This window comes from Ascidiella aspersa, chromosome 6 (genome assembly GCF_963924565.1).
Source record: "Ascidiella aspersa chromosome 6, kaAscAspe10.2, whole genome shotgun sequence".
Taxonomy (NCBI): domain Eukaryota; kingdom Metazoa; phylum Chordata; class Ascidiacea; order Phlebobranchia; family Ascidiidae; genus Ascidiella; species Ascidiella aspersa.
In genome coordinates, this window is record NC_139452.1 from 32,039,162 (window position 1) to 32,062,687 (window position 23,526).

General features: G+C 37.5%; 2 protein-coding genes across 2 annotated transcripts in view; both read right to left on the reverse strand.

The window, feature by feature from the left end:
• LOC146141301 (caspase-7-like) overlaps positions 1-6,254 on the reverse strand; it is a 199,967-nt gene extending 193,713 nt beyond the window's left edge. Inside the window, exons 1-6 of the mRNA XM_083392876.1 lie at positions 6,173-6,254; positions 5,623-5,801; positions 4,624-4,786; positions 4,152-4,249; positions 2,858-3,031; positions 2,053-2,090 (exon numbers count right to left, since the gene is read on the reverse strand). Coding sequence (XP_083249002.1) covers positions 2,053-2,090; positions 2,858-3,031; positions 4,152-4,249; positions 4,624-4,786; positions 5,623-5,801; positions 6,173-6,254 — 734 coding nt within the window. The remainder of the gene's footprint in view (positions 1-2,052; positions 2,091-2,857; positions 3,032-4,151; positions 4,250-4,623; positions 4,787-5,622; positions 5,802-6,172) is intronic.
• Positions 6,255-13,597: 7,343 nt separating this feature from the next.
• On the reverse strand, positions 13,598-17,446 carry LOC146141307 (uncharacterized). The gene has a single exon (XM_083392877.1). It carries the CDS (start codon positions 17,444-17,446, stop codon positions 13,598-13,600), a length of 3,849 nt encoding a protein of 1,282 aa, XP_083249003.1.
• Positions 17,447-23,526: the final 6,080 nt, after the last annotated feature.

Below are 23,526 nucleotides of genomic sequence, written 5' to 3' on the forward strand. Positions count from 1 at the left end.
TACTATTAGGTTACACTATGAAGGATCTGTAATGTAGCTTGCAATAATAAATTGCAAAGCAAAATGGGTCAAGAAAAGCGACATCATGTTTCACAATAACTGAAGAACGTCTGAATTAAGATGATGTCAATTTACCCGAACTTTTTGGCTTGAAAAGTATGAACAAAACACTTAAATACTTACCGCACGGGCGATGTCATTAAGAGAAGCTTCTTTGGCTGGAGTTGAATCGACTTGCTGAACATTAGAAGGCTGCTCAACCTGTGAATGTGAATAAAAAGTTTGGAACTTAAAGTTTAATAATTTAATATCGGTATAAACGTTAAGACGCTAAGCAGAAAATCAGTTTAACATAATAACAAATTTCAACTTAAATGCGGAGACAGTAGATTATAATTATCAGATGCAGCGCAAACTTTTTAAAGAAACGTTATGCACTTTCGACCTAAATAAACGCCCAACCCTCGTGAAATATCATAAGTTTCCAATCTGGGTTCACGGATTGGCTAAGCAGTATTTTGTTTTTGGCGAGAGTTGGGCCTTTTAATTTTTGCATCTGGTCACCGTGATAAGGGATTAGGCAATTGAAAGATTTAGGAAGCTTACCTGGCATTGCATTGGTGTAGATGTTGTAGTTTTAACCTCAGTCGGTGATTCGTAGGTTTCAGATTCAAGCCTAATAATGTGAAATTATAGTTAGTGATGTTGAAATCAATGCAAAACACGTAGATCACAGGATATTTAATTGTGAAAGCCAGCTATGGCCGAGGTCGTGAGTTCGAACCCCACCGAAGGCTATATAGTTGTTTTTCTGCCTTGCTTACACCATTGACTGATGCTTAGTATTTTGTTTCTGAATATTTTGAACAAAAGTACCGCGGCTTGATCCGAACTCAAATAACGTTACCGGTGCTATGCTCTAAAACGCTATATTTTTGAGTTCGGAATTCTGTTCTTTGTCAATTTCGATGTAATGTATTCGTAGAAATATATTTATTTTACTAGGATATCTACAATGAATCGCAAGTCACAAATTAATCAAGCATCCGATTGGCGCCGGTATCACCCTCGCACCGCTCCAATCCCATTCTAGTAAAGTCAAACGAGGTAAATAATTTTCTGACAACTTACGAGTAGATTTGCTGGTCCCCGGCTGTTCTTTCAAATACCTTAAAAAACAAAAACTGGCATTTGTAAAAAAATCCAACGTTTTATAAAGTTCGCAGACAGCATGGTGTTCCAATGTGGAAATTTTTTATTATGTCATAAAACTAGTAAATCTAGCAATAATCTCATTGTGGATCGAACCCGTCGTTATCCTGGCTTACTGTGCAGTGTTCGCCGCTTTGTTATTCCCCGCGCCAGGACAATTAGCTTGAGCAGGAAAATATTATAAAAACACAAGAAATGTCCACAATATAAAGACAGTTTCATTTCTGTTGCAATATAATATTTAAAAATTAAGAAGTCACCGGTGAGGGGCCGTGATTCACCCAGGTTTGTTTTAAATAATAACCCTCCATGTTTAGTTTAGTGTTGATTGGGATATTTGTACTTTAGCCTAATTTGTTAACCAGATAATTAAAATCAATTATTATCAGACTTTTCGCAAAAGTTTGACCTTTTTTAACTTTTGCATTTTGTCACCCTGGTTGAAAGATTTAAGCGCTTACCTGGGTTTGCATTGGTGCAGATGTTGTAGTTTTAACATCTGTCGGTGATTCATAGGATTTAGATTCAAGCCTAAAAATTCGTAATTAGTTAGTAATGTGGGGGTTAATACACAATGATTACAGGATATTTTAGTTGTAAAAGCCAGTATCCGATGAAAGATACACACATGACGAGGTCGTGAGTTCGAACCTCATCACAGGCTAGTTGTTTTTCTGGCCTGCCCTGCTTACATCATTGACCGATGCTTAGTAACTTTGTTTCACAGTTTTTTGGACAAAAGTTTTGCGACCTGACACCGAATTACGTCACTACTTTACTCAAAACACTAAATTTGTCAAAATAAAACAAATTAAGATTTATAGTTGTATGACAACTTACACGTAGCTTTGCTGGTCCCTGGCTGTTCTTTCAGTAACCTTAAAAAATATAAGAGTGTTTTAAAAAAAAAATTGAAATATTGCATTAACAAGTTAAATTTAATTTTTTTAACAAGCTTAAACCCAACCAAAAGAAGTCGCGATGAAATAGGGAAGAAGTGCAACTGAACATGGAATTTAATGCCTTTCTACCAGAAGTGGGCAATTGATTTAAACAGGGGCCGCATAAGAAACAGAAAACGTTGTAGAACGCTGGGCCGAAAAGAGGCTCACATATAATACAACGTGCTATTCTCTAAAAAATCTAGAAATTGTCTTGACTAATAAAAAAATCAATAGAAATACTCATTTTTTATTTAAAAACTGTTTGGTGTGCTAGACCCGCCACCTGTAGTTTGCCAAGGTCTACCTGTACTTATAAAACCAAAATAGCACTAATACCTCATAGTCGTAATACAAAAAACGTCAGATTAAGACTTAAACCAGTCGGAATAACACCTATATGGAGCATAAACAACATTTTAGCCAACCTCAAACCCCACCCACTACCCACCAATAACCCCAAACAACTAAAACACCAAAAAGCCGATGCCAGACCGATCGTCCCATACCCTCTACCCACAGGTTCGGGAGTAGTTATTAAGTTCCTATTCTGTAGTAAATATTACTGCGGATTTGGCTTTATTGTGTCGTTGGTTTTCAATACCATGGTTTTATAGATTATTCTGCATTAGTTATTATTGCTTTTAGGTCTTATTGTGTGTTCCCGTCTACTTTAAATAATACCCTCCTTATTTAGTTGTTACCTGAACAGGTCCACGTTCCACTTTGTTTGGTTCCGTTCGTTCCTCGGCGCTGAAGTAAAGCTCGGCTGTGAGTCGGGTTACGATCGACGGAATCTGCTTCTTCTCGTTCATTTTTGTGTCAGAAGTGCTCGACTTAAAGTCGTAAGCGACCATGTGGTTCACACGAGTCAGTATCTGAAAATTAATACAAGAAAGCGAGTTTAGTGTTAGATACCAGTGTGGTAAACAAGTCATTTCAAGATCTACGTTAATTCACACCAAAATGACAAAAAATAAATAAATAAATAGTGTTATGAAATAAAACCACCATTAAAATTGATAAACTTATATGATTATAATGAACAATGATTCTACCAAAAAAAAAAAAAAAAAAATTGTATAAATCTAATGGTTTTACGCGCAGGTCCCAGGAAGGTCATTCTACCAAAACGTCTTAGTAGTATTTAAGGCAAGTTATGGACTTACTGTGAGATATTGTTGAGTATAATGTTTTTTTTAAAATATCAGTTAAACCTGCTTATTTGTGTTTCATTTCATAAAAGAAGTTGTTTCGTTGCCTCAGAATGTATGTTAATGTTTTTAAAAGGATGTCAAACTGTTGTACTAATCACCTAAAATGTGCGCCAGTTTTGGAAAAGGTTTTCAAATTTTTTTCACAACTTTGCAAAAACTATCTTTAAATACTGAGCATTTTTAACACTTACAAGATGGCAAAAAAGGTAAGTTTATAAACTACAAGTTGGAAGATTAACACAAAATAAATTGTTGTTTCTGTTTATTTAGAGTCTTATTTACAAAGAAAGCCTTGTTTTTTTTATTAAAAGTGTATTTTTAATCCAGTGCATTTTACCATAGCTCAAAACAGGCTTATAACATATGAAATAATAAACCTACATAGTCTAAGTTCTAAAACTAAAAGTTGCAAGATAACACTAAAGCGTGGGTGTTTTACTGATGAAAAAAAGTTTGTTTACATCAAAATGACCAAAAATAGAGCAATTAAACATTTTGCAAAGCAACAAGATGGTTAATAGAAATTGTTCAAGTGGTTAATCAAGGTAAGTTAAAGCTAAAAGTTGCACGATTATCACAAAATAAACTGTTGTTTGTAAAAAGTCTTATTTACAAAATCTTTTGTCCCAGCTAGATTTTAATAAAGTTATGAAAAACAGGCTAGATACAGACTTTCAACAACTGAGATAAGAAACCTTCATAATCTAAGGATAAAACTGAAAGTTGTAACTGTTCAAAAACCCTAAACAGTTTAAACACTAGGTAAGACTAAAGCACGCACCTGCATAATCTCCTTTTTGTGTCCCCACGATCGAAGACACTTGCAAAGGTTTTGGATGAAGATGGAACCACTGCCTTTACTTCTCCACGAATAATAATCTTATAAAGGAAAAAACAGTTGAACTATGACCCCCAAACTAGAACTAATCAACAAATTCAGTCTAAAATGTTAGCAGTGGGACAACTTTGTCACCGTTTGGTTTTTTTTTATTATGGAACACAAAAACGTTTTTTGGAATTTTTTTAAAAAGTTAAAAAAAAAAATTAACAAGAAAATGTATTTTAAGATCTTTTGTTTGAATTTAATTTTTGTGGGGAGGGGATTCAAAATATTAATTTTATCTTATTTAATATGAAAAATATTATTTTAATTTTTTAAAGCTTGAAGTGAAAGCAACATTAAATCCAGCAACACTCCTAAACACCCCAAGGTGGTAAATTTTTCACAAAATTTCTGAAATTTTTAGCGGTACCTTCCACTGTGGATTGTCCAATGAGGAAATCAGCCTCAACCGGAATCGTGTGAATCTCGATTCCGTCCACTTGATCGTCACCGGGGGGCGGTATACTGTCCACGGAGTCGCTTTGAACTTTTCGATAAGTCACGCCTTTGTCACATTTGAAACCACGACAAGCCTTTAAACATAGAAACACAAGATTTATAATTTTTGTATAATATTATTACTATAATTTTACAACAAAATTTTTTGGTGTTTAATCTTGCATAATCAAGTGATTAATTTAAAAAAATAGAAAATTCTGTTGTGTTTAAGAAAACGCTATAAAATGTTTTTATCTCGGTAAAATGTCAGCTCAAATTTACAAAATTATGTCTGAAATTTCAGTCACTATTATTAATCTATCTCTAATTTAAATATCAATAAGGTAATTTAAAAAAAAATATTCTCACTATGGCTGTTTGGAGCATGTTTATGCAAAATCTTGTCATTATTAAAATAAGCGATACTTATGTAAAATTTAAATCATTGTTTTATTCAATCTGAATAAAAATAATGCCTAAAAAATTGTTGTAGTTATGATCTATTTCAATAATAACAACACAAGAATAATAACTTAAATTTAATTTAATATTTCTAAATCAGTAGTTCTTAACCTAAAACAAATGTTTAAAACAAAATTTTTCCTGTATAAAAAATTAAAATGGTTGCAGGTAGCAAAGAAACTTGCCAAACCTATCTGAATTTGTGTCAAGCAATAATTTATTTTCAATGTACAATGCGATAGTTCGCAGCATGTTTCCAATTTTTCTAACCTGGCTAAAAAGTACAGACTTTTCAGGCAGGATTCTAAAAAAACAACTATAAAAAATATTATTAATACAAAAAATTGCAATTTGTTACTTTAAAATGAATAAGGAAAAAATCAAATTGAATTGGTGTTAAGCAATAATTTTTTTTCAGTACACAACGCATTAAGTCTTGACATTTTTGTGCTAGAATACTTTTTCTAACCTGTATAAAAAATAGTTTAGGCTTTCCAGCTAGTGAAGGGCAGTTATCAGGTCTGAACATTGCAGTTAGATCCTTGAGTTTGAAGGGTTTATCATAAGCGTACAACACATCATCCTCTCCACCATGCGTGAGAATACAACACACAAAGCAATCGTAATCGCTGTGGTCGGCTCCAGAAACTGAAAGGGGGAAGATAAATAGATGAAGTCAGGGTTGTTATACAGTTTTAAGGCATTTAAAGACCTTTTCAAAGATTTAATAGGTTTTTAAGGAGTCATTTGAGAACAAAACAGTACACCATGGTCAAGGGTTTATTACAACACTTTATAAATGCATAATTTAAGCAGCAAATAAAATAAATTCATAAAGTTTTTGTCATTTAAAGATTTTGCGACAACAATTTGTCTTTTTTTACAAAATCAGTAAAAAAAGTAATAAAATTTGTTGTCTTTTCATAAATTTTTTTAAAAACTTAAAAACAAAAAGGACAAAAACAGAATCTAAATTTTAAAAATAATACAAAAGAAATATAAATTTATTTTTTGCATACTTTGTTCCATCCATGCTGTGATCTTCTTTTCATTTAGGTCGGTAAACACACGAACAGCTTTAAACCCAAGAAACTTTGCCATGGATTCCAAGTTTGCCGCGTCGATGTTTGTTCCGTCGCGTTGGTCTAATGTGTCAAATTTCTGCAACAAACATATAACAATATTAAATTTTCAAATGTAAAAATACTTTTGTATATAATTCAAAACAGATAATAATATATAGAGTTATTAGCAAAAGCAGGTCTGAAGTGTAAATAAATTCTAAATTTCCATCAATTTTTTCTTAAACATTTTTTCAGCAAACAATATTAATCAATTTCAATGTAATTCCTTTTTAATAATCAATTTTCAATGTAATTTCCCAGCTTGACCGGAGGTCGTGAGTTCGAACCTTACTTCAGTCTAGTTGTTTTTCTAGTCTGCTCTGCTTGCATCATTGATCGACAGATTCGGTGAGTCTGCAATTGCTACTCGGTGTACTAATTCCTTTTTTGTAATGATTTTTTCTCTCTTTTTGAAGGGCTGGACAACTCAAGTTCTGAAGAAATACTTGCCAATTATCGATTCAGCACACTCAATATTGATGACTACTTGTAAGTATTTCTGTAAACATTGTGTTATGTTGGCCAGATTACACAGACACATGTTTGTTACTTTTGTACATGATTTAAAACAGGTCTGAAGTGTAAATCATTTATTAAAATTTATACAACAGTCTTTCTAAACATTTTTTCTGCTGTATTTTTTTGTCAAATGTCCAATGTATGCAATTAACAACAATAGCTAATATTTCCCCATGTAAGTTAAATAAAACACTTTTTATTGCAAAAAATCTGTAGGCAATAAATATAAAAGAACAATTTTTCTTCAAACCGTTAATGATTATTACTGTCTATAAAACAGGTATAAAGTAATAAGTATTGTTTCTGTTTGTGCTGGAATAAATACAAAAAGAAACCATTTGATGCCTGTTGCCGTCGGAGCAGCGATGGATATCCTTCCAGTCAGCCACATGGTAAAGGTAATATCATTTTTTTACCAATATAGAACAATAAATAAAAGTGAATACATATAACCATTAAGCCTAATTTAACCAAGATTTTTTTTTTATCACTATGCAATAAATGTGAGCAAACACAAAGCTGGTGATTATGTTTGTTAGTTGTGGTTAAAGAGTAGACAAACAGAACTTTGTTAAAGATTAACCAGTGGTGAAATTAACACAAAGATAAACTTTACCTCCTGCAACATAAAACTAACAACAAGTGCAAAACAAACCCTTAAAAATAAATAAAAAAATGGCATCTAAATTGTGATTTAAAAATACAAAATGTTTTTTTAAGTTAGGAACGAAAAATATACCACTGTTCAAACTTTTGGAAAAATTGTAAATTTAAAATAATCTTTTAAAGGTTTTAGTAAACGCAACGTGCTAATTAAAAAAAAACCATACATTTTTTTATTAATTGGTTTCCGTTTCCCCGGAAACAAGCCGAAATGTTCTAAATTAATTTGCCCCGAATAGTTCTATATAATTTCTCTACCAACCCATTGATTAAAGATGACAAAACAGCCTCTCTCATTGTGTTTCATGTCGTATTTAAACTCTTCGTCCAAAGAAAGCTGTGAACTTGACGTTTCTTCTTGTGGCTGGACTTGCACGTTCGACCGAGTGACGTCGTTCCAACTAGAAGTATCAGCAAAGCCACCTGCATCTGTTACATGAGCTTCATCGAGGATCCTGTGAGTAAAAATTCACTGTTGGTAAACATTTTTATTTTTTTAATTGTTTTTCAAGCAAAAATTTATTTAAGTGCCAACGTTTTGACAACCTATTCTTCAGGGCAATGTAATTGCATACAGGTGAAATAACCGTAAAAAAAACAACAAGAGACGAGAAAAACAAGATAAACACACGATAAGCAGACAATGCAAAAATGAAGACTGCAGCTTTTAAAGCCCGCTACACACAATGATAGGAAGGTGTAAAAAAAATTGTCTTGCTTCATGTTTATTTTATTTGCATGCTAATGTATCCCATGACTCCAGAAAACCTGGAGATGTTATTCCACCTTATTTTTTACTTTATTCCCAGTAAATTTGACAAAATTAAAAAAAAAATTGCAAATTTTAAAAATTCTTAAAGTCAATTTATTTGTTATAAATGTCAAACTTTTAAAATGGGTAAACTCGTCTAATTCTGGGTGATATTTATTAAGCAAACAACAAAACACATAAAATATGTTTCTAAAATGCAAAAGTGAAGTACAATTGTAACAAACCAGGAGACGAGCTGTTTAATGGGGAACAACTACTTACAATAATATTAGGAAGTGAAAAATAAATTTAAAAAACTTAACACTAAATTCAACCTGTAACATTAAAAAATTGAAGCATGACTAGTTATTGATGTAATGATGTACACCCTACAACAATTAAAAATCAAACAACTAAAAAAAAAATCTCTAAATAAATTTTGTATACTACAACTAAACACATGGAGCATTGAACTAGTTGTAGCGTTTTCATAAATATTATGCAAATGAGATTCACTCACGGCGCAAAGTGCTTGATTGAATTTGAAGCATTTTCTTGTTTGAACTCAAATCCTTCCCCGTTGTCGAACGTTTGAAACACGTCTTCTGCTGCATCAAAATCAGGTCTAAATTTACAAAATACATAATTTATAAATAGTTTAGCAAGATTTGCACATTAATTTTGATTTTGCCTTTAATGCTTTGCTAGCTGCACTGATATGAAAATGTGACCATACATCAATAAAACAGACTCTCACGTATATTAACATTGTAGTTGGTAAAATATTGGTTATTAATGTCGATAAAATATTTCTTTCCACTGTCAATAAATATACTTTAACAAAACTCATAACCAAAATATTAGTAGTACAATTAAATAGATAAAACAGTACTTTCATTCAAACTTTAAGTAATATCAATATTTCAAATTTTCCTCAACATTCGTCTAATGAAAGCAAATGACCAATTCGAAAGGGTAAAAAATATAAAATTTGGTTGTGTTCGAGGAAATGCCATACAATGTATTTATTTGAGTACATATCAATAAGTTCATTTAAAAAAAATTATTCTCACTTTGGCCGTTTGTAGCATGTTTATGCGATATCACTATTAAAATATAATTGGTCAATTAAGAGTATTACCAGATTTAGATTAAAGACCGTCAAAGGAGATTTAACAAACACAGCTGAACAATAACTAAGCCTAGAATATTTTAATATTCAAAAGCAGCTCTTCTGGTAAACTGAAACTTTGAGTATGAATTACAATTACCAGAGGAGCTGCTGTTGATTATTATTACTATGCCTGGTAGCAACAGTTTATATACTGGAGTATTTATATTCAAGCTGGAACATTTTTTTGACATAACATTGAGTTATAAACTTACTGTGGTGTTAATTCACCAAATAAGGCATCTTTAGCTGAAACTTTAGACGTGCTTGGTTTTACTTGAGCTATCCTTCCCATTAAAACATCTCCTAAGTAAAAAATAAATATTGGTTTATATTTGTCTTGTTGATAAACAGTATTTTACAATGTCTAAACCGGGGTGTGTCAAACATTTTCTTTTTTCAATGTTTTACTGTAATTTTTACAAATTTAAGAAAAGCAAAAAATAAACTAAGTGGTGATTGTGTGGTGGATGTATTCTTCCCATTGGCTGAAAATCAGGCCGGGAATCCCTAAAATGCCTGTACTGTTCATTCCTCGGACAACTGATCTCCCATAAGGAAACGGTGCCGCCACTACAGTTAGGCCCACAGCTGAACTGTGTATCGAAGTAACGTTTTTACCTTTTTGGTATGGTGGTAGTGTAAAGTGTAAATATAAATAGTGAGCGGAATTTTAGTATTTACCTCCCAAAACAAACAGTGTTGCCTGGGAAAAAATGGCAGGACACTACCTGCAATGTATAGCTGACATTAGGTACATTGCAAATCCTACACTGGTCTTAGTCTTTGAGTCAACGAGGGTGTATATATTTTTAAATTATTGGAGAGTTACATTTAAATTAGTAGTTTTTATTAGACTTTGAAGACCTACCGAGTGTTTTTTAGTGACACATTTTTCGGACTTCTGGCATAAGACTGAGATAAGAACCACATTAACGTTGAAATAACAAGGGGGCCACAAACTATTTATTCAGTAAAATTTATGAAAAGTCTGCCTAATTTTCGGGTAAATAAGTTAGTTTTGATGCCAGAATTAAACCAATTAACAAAGAATAAGTGAAAGAACAAAATACCTGCTCGGTTTTTCTTGCTGGACGACACAATTGGGTCACCAGTGCCTGCTATAAATAAAACAATAAGGAACTGTAATATTAAAAATTTAAAATGTCAGTATTTATTATTATTCTATAAATGAAGGAACCAGAAGAGAAGCCTAATCAATCTTATTTTATCACAGTATAAAAATCCACCAATATTTATGTTTAGTTTTGTAAGCTGATAAAGAGCAAATATGCAAATTAAACCAAACAGTTATACTAATTTGACTTAACCATTATTCATTAATTTGACTTAACAATTATATAAAAGCTTTAGGCCATAATACATCAAGCATGACATAACATTCCTATACACCCTGGACGACAAATCTGAAATTACACTTTTTTGCCCTTGGATGCCCTTTTTGTAGTGGACCTATTTTTTAACTGCACTAATCACGACTTATAACTTAATGTATTGTTTTTTTTGTTTTATAATATTACCTGACGCTATGTTTCCACTCAACTGAACATCATCACTTTTGGAATTAAACGGCGATGAATCGGTCGTGTCAGATCCAGAGACAACAAACTACAAATAAAAGTTTTTCTCTATTGTTGGCAAACACTATGTTAATGGGCACTAGGTCAAGAATCCTCCCACTAAATAAAACGTCAAAGTTGAACAAACAATACATATCTTTGGTTTGGGTAGGTTAACCATTTTCATAATATTACTTGACCAACCCTAACCCAAATAATGGGCGTTGATTTAATAATTATTCTAGGAAACAATTTAGATTTAGCCAGATAAATACCACAGTTGAACATTTTTTCTGTTGTGTTTTTCTGTTTGAAGTTTATTAAATGTAAAATATAAGTATTAAAAAGCTGAGAAAATAATAAAAGGCATGCACTGCAAACAACATTTTGGGCCACTCCCTTATTCATTGCAGAAGTAGGACTCTAGACCAGGAGTGGTTAAATAAACATACTTACAAGGGGAGGTGCATCCACTGCGTCCACCATCTTTGTAGGTTAAAAATCCAAAATTTGGACAACGCTATTTTAAACACACAGACAGTAGACTTCTACAGAGGAATATAATTTAAAGGCTTAATTGTATTATTATTATAACACCTGCTTCATATTAGTTTGTAAGCATATCTTAATTAAAAAAAACATTATATGAATGTATGGCTTAGGTAGACTTTCGTAAGAAATAAAAGATTCATTCATTTATAACCAAAATTACAAAAGAGAAAACTAAGGGAGTTAGCTAAATTACTTTATTCACACCAACTTTGGCAAGTGAACAAAGTTTTTTCAACCGACCATAAAATTAAACATCCCCACAATTTTCCCATAATTCACATTCGCGGGGAACACTCTGACCTTAGGTGCACCAAGTTCCCTGACTATTACCCAGACTATAAGATCTTGTCAAGATCTGCCATACTTTTCAGACAAATCACCCATTAATCACTAAAATATCAAAATTAGTTAGTTTAGGTCCTAATAAGAACAAAATTTCATCACAAAAAGGCATATTTTGGAACACTATTTACCCATCTGTTCATAAGTTTAATGGTGAAAATAACGGCCCAAATAGACGTTAAAAGTGACATGCTTTGTTTTCAAACGTTTCGGCAAATTCTCATATCACTGATGATGGCATTAGAAATTGCCGAAACGTTTGAAAATAAAGCATGTCGCTTTTAACGTCTATTTGGGCCGTTATTTTCACCATTAAGGTATATTTTGCTTCTTAATAATAAAGCCAGTTCAGAAATTTATGCTTAAATCAAAAACAAAATATTTTTGTACAAATACATCTATCAATGAAAAGTTATTCAGCATAAAAAAACACAGGCTAAAATATTTATTGTCTTGGATATTGTCGGGTCCAAATATATTAAACTGCTTTCTTGAAGCCAAATATCTTTTAACGAAACCAGTTCAAGCTGGTGGATTTAGGAAAACAAAAAAATAACCTTAACTAGGAAACAGGAACTAAACAAAAAACAACTACCTAAAAGCAAAAAGTAAGAATTTGTTGTGGCAAATCACGAAATTACTTTCTAAATCGTATGAAAACTTATTTGGTCGCTGGTCTAGAATCCTACCACAACGCACATTGTTTGGGTTAAGGTACGGGTTAGAGTTTGGGTGTGGGTGAGTGAAGAGCCCAAATATTGTCCGTTGATTTACTAATTGCTTTAACGCTGTGGTAGGATTGTTTTGCCTGATAACCCGAAAACAGACCAGCGCCCTTTTTTGTGAGAAAAACAATTTTGTTGTTGTGGTAGAAAGAAATATTTTATCTTTAAATTATTTTTACAAATTTCAAAAAATATAATCATTTAATGCTAACTTAAAACTCTAAATCAAGAATATTAACATCATAAATTTCACGGATTCATTAATTTATTAAATAAACCCCTACTAAATAAATAAAATATATAATAATTTTAAATAGGGTGTTTCCCAAAATCCATATAGAAGTAACGCTTAATTTTCCCAATAATTTTTTCTAAAAAATATAAAAAAAAATATTATTTTTTAAGTTGTAAAAATTTAAAAATTAATGAAAAACATTTTTATGTACAAAAACTCAGTTTATTGTAAACAACTCTGTCGTAAGTTAAAAAAACGTTTTGGTGACGAAACACTTGCAATACTGACTGTAGAAATCAAGCTTTGCAATACTCAGCACTTCATTCTATTATTGCTTGCGTCTACAAGGACAATAGCGAACGTACAATTTTCGCACGGTACAAATCAAAACAGTAGAGAAATCGGTGCAGGTTTTCTGTAAGGCGGAAAAGGAAATTATTTAGCGCTCAATACTTCATAGACAAACAAAAAGGTTACGAAATAAAACATACCAAAGTTTGATGTCTGGCGTGTATAGTGTCTTCAGTAATGATGCTGGTGGTGACTGCACCAAGCACCGCAAAACAAAAGCTTTATATATCAACTAAATTGGCCCCAAAGGCTAGAAGCTAGTTGCATTCTTTACGTGAGAGGCGCGCACTACCACGCCTAATTAAGTGAGTGTGCGTATGCGATGCGTCGCGCCGTTATGCGCGCGCAAAAGCGAGAAATGGAGCAATAGCGAGAGGCAAAAAACTAACAAACTCCCCCCAAAAAATAGGGTACGATAAGTAACATATTTTTTATACAAAAACAAAGTTTTGCCGTTCGCGGCTAGCGTAATGTTCGTTGCTACGGATGTAGCGTGGAGGTTTGCTACTCAATGAGTTTCCTCTTGCAATTATAGTACGCGGATACTCGATTACCCAGCGCCTCCAAAATGCGTCGGCGGCGTACTGTACAAGTCGGCAGCGTTGTCGGGTGTAGCAGTCGCTTGCATCGGTGACGAGCGGGGGAAGGCTTATCGCAGGGTTAATCTTCAGCAAGTGATTTGGAGTAAGAGGAAGGTCTTCTCCGGCTTCCAATGGAACTTTCGTCAATGGGCGGGAGTTTATGACATCTTCAACTTCTATGAACAGTGTGTGTATTGCGTCGTCGTCAAGTTGCTTGTCGGACGCCACTGCCAATAGAACTCGGCGTACCGATCGAATCATACGCTCCCAAGCGCCTCCAAAATGACTAGCGCTCGGAGGATTAAAGTGCCAATTAATCTCACGTTGCCTGAAGAAGGTCTGTACGTGAACCAGATTCCATTCTCGTATTGCTTCACGCAGTTCTCTTTCTCCTCCCACCAGGTTAGTTCCGTTATCGGAATATACGTTGGTGACTGGACCTCGTCTGGAAATGAAGCGCCTCATCGCGTTGATAAGAGAGTCCGTAGTGAGGTCTGGGGCGACTTCCAAATGTATTGCACGAGTGGTCATGCACGTAAAGATACATCCGTATCGTTTCAAAGTACTTCTTCGATGTTTAACTTTGAACGGTCCGAAGTAGTCTACTCCGGTATGGGAGAAAGGTGGCTGTCGGATTTGAAGTCTAGCAATGGGCAAGTCGGCCATCAACTGCTCCCCTGGTTTGGCACCTCTTCTCATGCAAAACAAACACTCGCGTATGACGCGACTGACTTCTACTCTGGCGTTTAAGATCCAGTAGTGTTGACACAAAGCATTCAGCGTGTGATTGACGCCAGAGTGACCGGTTATGTTTCGATGTGCGTGTTCGATGATGAGGTATGCGAGACGCGAAAGCTGTGGGAGAATTGCTGGGTGTCTGGAATCGAAGGGAATTTGTGCCTTTTGCAGCCTTCCTCCTACACGTAATACCCCGTTTATCAATTTTGGGTTAAGTTTGTAGAGAGGCGTGGGCTTTCCCATTAGTCTAGGCACCGCGGACTTCATCCACTGCGGGAAGTTTTCGTGCTGTACATATTTCACTAGAGCTTCTTCTGCTCTCTGTAACTCTTCAACAGGAAGGGGTGAGCAATCAAGGCTGGCTTCGGGTTCGTTTCGTTTTCGGGACAATAGAAATGATTTCACTCGTAAGAACCACGCTGCGGCAACCTTCAGACGGTAGAGCGAAGAAAAGTGTAAGATTATGCGATCGGTAGCCGGGACGTCGGACGTACACAGGAACACTTGCTTTGGTGTCTTATCGAGGTTGAAGCTTTCATATTGCGGGGAAGCGGTCGGTGGTTGGGCAAAACGGTTCGGCCAATTGTCGGGAGAAAGCTGTAGGAAAGGCGGACCGTTGAACCACATTCCAGACTTTACCAGAGCTTGGGCGCACATTCCTCGTGAAGCTTGATCGGCCGGATTTAATTCGGTTGGAACATGCATCCAGTCGTAGGATTTCGTATGTTCGAGGATTTGCGATAGACGGTTTCGTGCAAATGTCGGAAAATTCTTGGTTTCTGCTCTTAACGATTGAAGTACAATTGAGGAATCTGTCCAAAAGATACATGGACAATCGTGGATTTCCAATTCTTCCTGGATACGGCGGGATAGCTTCACGGCGTCCAGTGCAGCCTCCAATTCCAGTCTTGGAATAGTGTGTTTTCCAGCACCCGACAGCAAGGACTTTCCCATAACGAGTGAACATTTGACGTCACCTTGTTCATTAAACTTTCGTAAGTAGCAGACTGCGCCACGTGCAGAATTGGAAGCGTCAGCGAAAAAGTGAAGTTGAGTTCCTGTCCAAGGACGGATATTCAATGGTTCGAAGCAACGAGGAACCCTTACGTCATGAAGATGACGTAGGCTGTGGCGCCATGTATTCCATCGCTGTTCTTCGGAGCCTGTTATTGGTTCGTCCCAATCTACCTTCTTATGGCAGAGGTCTCTATAGATCAGCCTTGCTTCGAGTATGACCGGCGCTACGAACCCCAACGGGTCAAATAAGGAGTTCGTGATGGACAACATGACACGGCGTGTTAGATGTTGTTCGGGGAAGCTGATTTCGAACTGAAACTCATCGGCCTTTACGTTCCATATGATTCCCAATACACGCTGCTGCGTTGCTTCGCCCAGTTTTACTTCCTGTACAGCCTTTGCCCTTTCTTCAACGGGAACGGATTCCATGACGTCATCACTTGTTGACAGCCATTTTGTCAGTTTAAATCCGCCTTTAGCAAGTAGCTTTCGTAAGTCTTTTACTAGTTGGACTCCTGTAGTCGAGTCGTTTGCTGTGGCAAGGCAGTCGTCTACGTAAAAACCCTTCAATACGGTTTGCGCAACTCCAGGGTGAAATAATTTGCCGAACTGTTTGGCTGTTTGGCGCAAGCAAAATGTTGCACAGCTGGGAGAAGACCGGGCGCCGAAAATATGGACGGTCATGCGATGTGGGAAGGGCGTTTTGGACATATCTCCTCCTGGCCACCAAAGGAACCGCAGAGCGTCACGGTCTCGAGGCGCGACAAGTACCTGATGAAACATGGCCTCTATGTCTGCCACTATTGCAATTCGGCCTTTCCGAAATCTCATCAGTACACCAACCAGTGAGTTCACTAAATCAGGACCTTTCATTAGCATATCGTTGATGGCGATTCCCTGGCATCTTGCAGCACAGTCGAAGACGACTCGAACCTTGTCCGGCTTCCGTGGATTTATGACTGGATGGTGCGGTAAATACCAAGTGCGACTCGTTGTATCACTCTGATCGGAGGGTACTTCTTCTGCATATCCTTTATCGAGTAGACACTTTATTTGTTCGATGTATTGTTGGCGAAGCCTTGCGTCGTTTGATAAGCGTTTCTTTAAACTTGTCAATCGTCGACGTGCCATCTGTATACTGTCGGGGAGGATTGCGGAGTCGTTCTTCCATGGAAGAGGGAGCTGGAAATGGCCGTTTACAAGTTCCACCAGTCTGGACATCATGTTGTAAGCTACAACGTCTTCTCTGGAATACTGTAAACCGAATTCGGCCGCTTCCTTGTGGTTACTTATCCAGCGCATGAGAGAATCCACGTGCGTTACGTCAGTTTCGTGTGGAGAGGGAATAACTTCTCCCTCGTCATTGACAATAGCGCTTGCAAGTTCGTCTACCTCTCGTGGTATACCCGATGTTCTTAACAGGAAGTTAGCGCTATCCTCGGTTGATCGAGTTGCGAGTGAAGGTCCCTTTAATAGCCATCCTAAGGGTGTCTTGATAGCGTCTGGAAGATAACGAGGGTTTGGTGCGAAACGACTCTCCAGACAACGATGAGCAAGGGCGTTGTCGTTGCCGATCAGTAGCATTACCGACCCGCCAGTAATGCGTGGCAAATTAACACCGCGAAGGTATTCATGCCGATCCAATTCGTATTGAGGTGGGGCAACAGTTGGCTTTGCGGGGATTTGGTCGATGAGCAACACATCCGGTAAGAAGATCTCCCCACTGCCATCCAAGGGGCGTATTGATAGCGATATAGACGCTGTATTGACTTCCCGCTTTTCGGAACCCAACGTGCTTAGGTGGATGCTTGTTGACCTTTCAGTAGATGTAGCGTTCAGTAAGCTGGCCAACTTTCGTTCGCAAAACGTCGTGTTAGAACCGGAGTCTAACAGCGCATAAGTTTGAACTTCTTTTTCTTCATAACGAACGCATATTGGAACCATGTCTAGATAAGCAGAAAGTTGCTTCGTATCCGCATCCTTCGATAAAGAATGTAGGCAGTTACTTCGTGCAGAGCTTTGACGAGCTGCGGTCTTTTCTGTGATATTGGGACGTTCAGTCTTGACGAAATCCAACAAAAAATGATGAAAACGGCTTCTACAGCCACTTTGACTGCAAGTGACGTCACTGCGACAGTTTCGAACAGTATGGCCGTGGCGCAAGCATCTGTAGCAGCGAAATGCAGTTCGCAAGTACTCTTTTCGGTCGGAGATGGCCTTTCTACGAAATTCCTCACAATTCTCCAGGCGATGGGATTTTTCTCAAAGTGGACATTGTCGAACAGTCTCGCTCTCAGTAGAAGTTGGTGCGATGACGGCGGTGTAAGTTGTAGCAAATTGTCGCTTAGACTTGGAGGTGGCAGCTTTGTTGCCATGCGGGTCTACATCTTTGTGGTATTGATCCGCCAAAAAACTTCTTCCATAAGTTGAGTTGGCCTCCTTACTCTGAAGGTTGACGAATTCGGAAAAGTCTGAAAACGCTGCAACTCGACCGGCTGTATCTTGTACTTGTAGAGAAAAAGTCACCCAACGGTCCCTCAATTTAGTTGGCAATTTTGCTGCTATGGCCGTTATAAAGCCAACAGAATCGATTGTAGAGGCGCCGCGTATTTGCTCAAGAGCTGCGCAGCAGTTGGTTAGAAGGACGGCGAATCTCTCTAGACCTTCGGCATCGTTAGCAGCTAGCTTTCGTTGTTCGTTTAGAAGGCTTTCACAGCGACGAGCTACTATGTGTGGCTGCCCGTAGCGGTTGTATAAATCTTGTAGAGTACTTTCGAAAGCATCCTGCGGATTCCGGTTTACAGCATGATGCTTTACCTTATCGCAAACATGTTTTTGGCAGTGCTGCAGAAGGTAGTTGAGCTTCAAGTCAAACGAATCGACCTTCCTGCCAATATGTATGGTGTATCGATTGATGAAGCTCCAATAGTCCATCGGATCGCCGTCGAACCTCTCCACCATAGGTTTCGGCAGAAAGCGTTCGTGCGATCACGTGGGCGCGACCCCGCATTGCACAAGCTTTTCGAGGGGCTTTGAAGGTGTCGGGGTTCATTCGGAGGACTATAACGAAAAGTGTCGACGGTCGGGTGAAATCTGGTCGAGCGTTGGGTAACGTTGCGGAAATCCGGTGCGTGGCTTGTTGTAGTGAAAACTGGAATTGCGGGAAGAAGCGGAGTTATAGAACCTGAAAAGTTGCGTTGCAAGAGCCCTCTTCGGCGAGTTGAACCACAGATGGACTCCGCAGCTTCTTCTTTTCTTGACACTGGAGGGTTATTCGGATTTATGGAATCCGAATAGTTACATAGAGAGAGCCCTCTTCGACGACTAGAGCCGCAGTTCGATTCCTCCTGGTCGCAGGCAGCTTCTAGCTCCGATAGCTCGTGGCGATGACGAGTCTCGCGTAAACTTTCTTGAAACTCAAGCTCCAATGCCTCTCGTTCACGTTGGGTCTTCCGCTCAGCCGCTCTTTTCGCCTCCTCGTTCCGACGCCGGGCCTCTTCTACCTGACGTTGAGCCTCCTCCTTCGCCTCTTCTACCTGACGTTGAGCCTCTTCCTTTGCTTCTTCTGCCTGTCGCTGAAGTTGTCTCTCGGCGGCTTGCTTTTGCGACGCGAGACGTTCCTCTTCGTGTACTCTAGTAAGGCGTGCCATTTCCAACCTTTTTCGGCTCTCCCGCTGTCGAGTGCTGCTTTGCCTCGACGATGCTCTTGTTGTGATGCTTCCTCGGACTGAACGACGAGCTGCATCATCAGCGGGGCTGTCAGGCAGCAGCGTATGCAATGGGCCTGCGGAAGAACTTCTCACGACGTCAAGCCACTCTTGCACGTGCTTTTGAAATTCAGTGTAGCCAATAATACACTGTGCTTTCGTAGAGCTGGATCCTGGCACGACTTGGTTGTCGAGGATATTGCCACATAGAGACATAAGGTGAAGGTATTGGGCGTTGACATCCGGTAACAACGAGAGGACTGTAGGGCGACCTTCGGCTTGCTTCATCTCACTTTCGACGTCTACGTACAATCGGTTTAGCGCTTGCCATGCGACAATGATGGGATCCATGGTGTATGCGCAATGTGCTGTACTTCAGGTAACAATGGAGAAGCCTCGGGTCAGAGCGGGCAATGAAAAACTTAATGCTGCAGGAAATTAAGCAGAGCCCTGTAGGCACGATGCGTGGTGACACAAGACGACGGACGTTGTGCTTTACTACAACGGAAACAAAGAGCGCAAACGGCACAACGTGCTGAACTTTGAGCGTGTCGAAAGCACTGATGCTGCACTTCGGTGCAACGGGACAACAGGTGTCGCAGGCACTTATTGCCGAGCGACGGTACTTCGTACGCTGCACTTCGGTGCAACGGGACAACAGGAGTCGCGGGCACTTATTGCCGAGCGACGGTACTTCGTACGCTGCACTTCGGTGCAACGGGACAACAGGAGTCGCGGGCACTTCTTGCCGAGCGACGGTACTTCGTAGCTGCACTGCGGTGCAACGGGACAACAGGAGTCGCAGGCACTTATTGCCGAGCGACGGTACTTCGTACGCTGCACTGCGGTGCAACGGGACAACAGGAGTCGCAGGCACTTATTGCCGAGCGACGGTACTTCGTACGCTGCACTTCGGTGCAACGGGACAACAGGAGTCGCAGGCACTTATTGCCGAGCGACGGTACTTCGTACGATGCACTTCGGTGCAACGGGACAACCTCACCAGCTGTAAGACGGGAGACTTTGAAAACTTTTGTAGAAATCAAGCTTTGCAATACTCAGCACTTCATTCTATTATTGCTTGCGTCTACAAGGACAATAGCGAACGTACAATTTTCGCACGGTACAAATCAAAACAGTAGAGAAATCGGTGCAGGTTTTCTGTAAGGCGAAAAAGTAAATTGTTAGCGCTCAATACTTCATAGACAAACAAAAAGGTTACGAAATAAAACATACCAAAGTTTGATGTCTGGCGTGTATAGTGTCTTCAGTAATGATGCTGGTGGTGACTGCACCAAGCACCGCAAAACAAAAGCTTTATATATCAACTAAATTGGCCCCAAAGGCTAGAAGCTAGTTGCATTCTTTACGTGAGAGGCGCGCACTACCACGCCTAATTAAGTGAGTGTGCGTATGCGATGCGTCGCGCCGTTATGCGCGCGCAAAAGCGAGAAATGGAGCAATAGCGAGAGGCAAAAAACTAACACTGACGTAATTGTTTCGCGCGAAATCTATTTATTTTTTCAGGGGTGTAAACCTCATTCTTTTTAGGGGTGCATGAATTTGTCGCGTGTTTGGTTCACATATAACAACTAAAAAGTGAGACAATTTCACGCTATTATAATGTTAAAAGGGGAACTAAATATAAAAACTCATGGGAATATTTGTAAGCATTTAATAGATTTAAAAATATTTTTTTCTATTATTTGCTTAAAATCCGTGCTGTAAGCTTTCTCGATTAAAAGCACAGTTAAAGCATTCTATTAAATTATTGTTAATTAAAAAACCGAACTCTCGCAAGATGCTTGTTTTAAACATCGAGGCATCAATCGTACAATGGTGGGGTTGGATAGTACACTTACCCTTTCTTGAAATACACACACGCTTTTAACAGCAACAATGTTTTGTTAGTCTTGAAATCGTTTGATTCGTCAAAAATCAAAGGAGAATTAAATCTTTTACAATTTAGGCTAATATTCTTTTAAAATTTCATTGATTTTTTATTCCCAGAAGGGTTTGGGGAATATTTTGTGTTACTCGATTATTTTATAATTCCAGCATTGAGTGATGTCTAATGAAATCGCTTTTTTGGTTCAGTTCTCGGAAATGTTTTTCAGTGGTTCTGCTAATAATCTTGATCATCGCCACAAACCAACTCTGTCACCGGTAACGGACTAATTAAAAACAACACAAAAACTATAGGCCTACTCCTATTTAACCACAATATCAGTCCATATAAATTACTCTTGCGTATAGCTTTGGGTTAAGCCTATTTATGATACAATGCTTGCAAAAAAACACAAAAGAGAAAAATACTGTCAACCAGTGTGATTGAATATTTACAACCTGCTATAAATCACCACTGACAAGGCACAAAACATTAAACTTACGTTTTACTGGGCAAAATTAGCAATTATATTGCATATTACAAAAGTAAAGAAATGCATATTGGGTTGGGTTTGAACTTTGAAATGTTAAAAAGGGTATAGGAAAGTATAAAGACAACGTATTGCTATAGGTTGTTTATCACTGCTTATTTCCGGGGCATGGTGCTGGTGAACAAATAACTTTAATTTTGCGTGTCACTGGATAAAACGTTTTCACAGGCGCACAAACATTGATATTGTGCGAATTAAATTTACACAAAAAAGTTAAAAAACAGTGGGAGTGCTTACAGCCGATGAAAGTTACACATTAACAAAAAGAGAAGTGCTTAGGAAAGTGCGAAAACCTTTGAACTTAGCTGAACATAAAGCATCAAGATTAGCTTATTTGACGTCATTACAGTGTATAGGAATCATTTAATGATTTAAAAAAAAATTATGAATAAGTAGCTAAAATAAAAGGGACGCGAAGTGGTTCGAACAACAAAATCAAATAAAGACAACACAAATAAAAATGATGATATAGAAAATATTTTGAAGAAATAGATCCACGTTCGGGTAGTTGACTAAGTAAAATCCTGTAAATATAAAAAATAGGATTAATGGAATGGTTAAGTGGTCGCCATTTTAAATTGTAATGTTTTCGGGTAATCAAGCAAAAAATTATTTTACTGCTGGTAAACTGTGTCACCATAAGCTATTTTCTAAAAAAAATAAACCAAATTAATAGACACTCAGTTATATTGCAAACTATGGCTGAAACTAAGCGGATATCAGATCGGCAGCAATAGCACCTCTTTTAGCACCTAATCTATCTTTTTTATACTAAAAGTGTACGTTCGTGGATTCTGCGTCTATAAAAGATTTCTATATAAAGAAACCTTGTTTTGGCATCGATTGAATCTACCAGCTTACTGAGCGAGCTACTGATTGTGCGGCTTCACATTAGGCTAAAGTTTACATGCTCGGATTTTTCACAAAAGAACAAGAACATGATTGATTTTTTTATTTTAGGAAATTGCCTGAACACCATGTGATTTAGGGGACTGCAATCTCATTTAAAAGTTACATTATATGACGTGGCACAAACCCAGCCCTTGAAAAATATGCGCTCTTTGTGCAGTTGTATTTAAGATTGCAATATTATTTCCACTTTTGTTTAATGAGGGTATAAATAAACAAAATTGTATAGCAGTAATTACTAAAAATAAAGCGCGAACATAAAAAACAACAAATTTAAATAATTACTTTGTACCTTCCAACTGAAGCATTCCAGTTTCTTAATAATATTTCCCAAGGCCCTTATCATTCATGAAGACTTGATACAAATGAACGAGCAGATGTTCACGACCTTTCAGGAAGCAATTCAGAAATATTTCATCATCCTCCTCGTCTCCAAAAAGCTCCGCTTGTTCATCCGAAGAAAGTTCATGAGACGCCTAAAATAAAAAATGCAATCAATTACTTTGTAGCATAATGGTTGGAGGTTGTATTTAGACGTAGAATGAAAATCAAAGCCTAAACAGATTTAGGCTTTTTGGAACGTTTGGAAAACGATTTGAACAGAGATATTCAAAACGTTCATGTTACTTACTTCAGTAAAGGCTTTGAAATTCCTATTACAAACAAATGCAATCAATTACTTTGTAGCATATTGGTTGAAGTCCATAGAAAAGTAGGTAGCATTTTTTTTGTTTTATAGATATTTAAAACGTTCAAAATGCTACCTACTTGAGTAAAGGCTTTGAAATTCTTTTTACAATCAATTTCTGACGAATAAACCTAGATCTAATATGTTTTGGTTCCGCATTTTAACCCACCTTATTTCTCATGGCGATTAGAAGTTCCTCAACATTACGGCATCTATTAACTGCATGCTGCTTAGTCACTTTCACAGATTTTGGGAGAATTTGTAGAGATATATCGAAGTTTG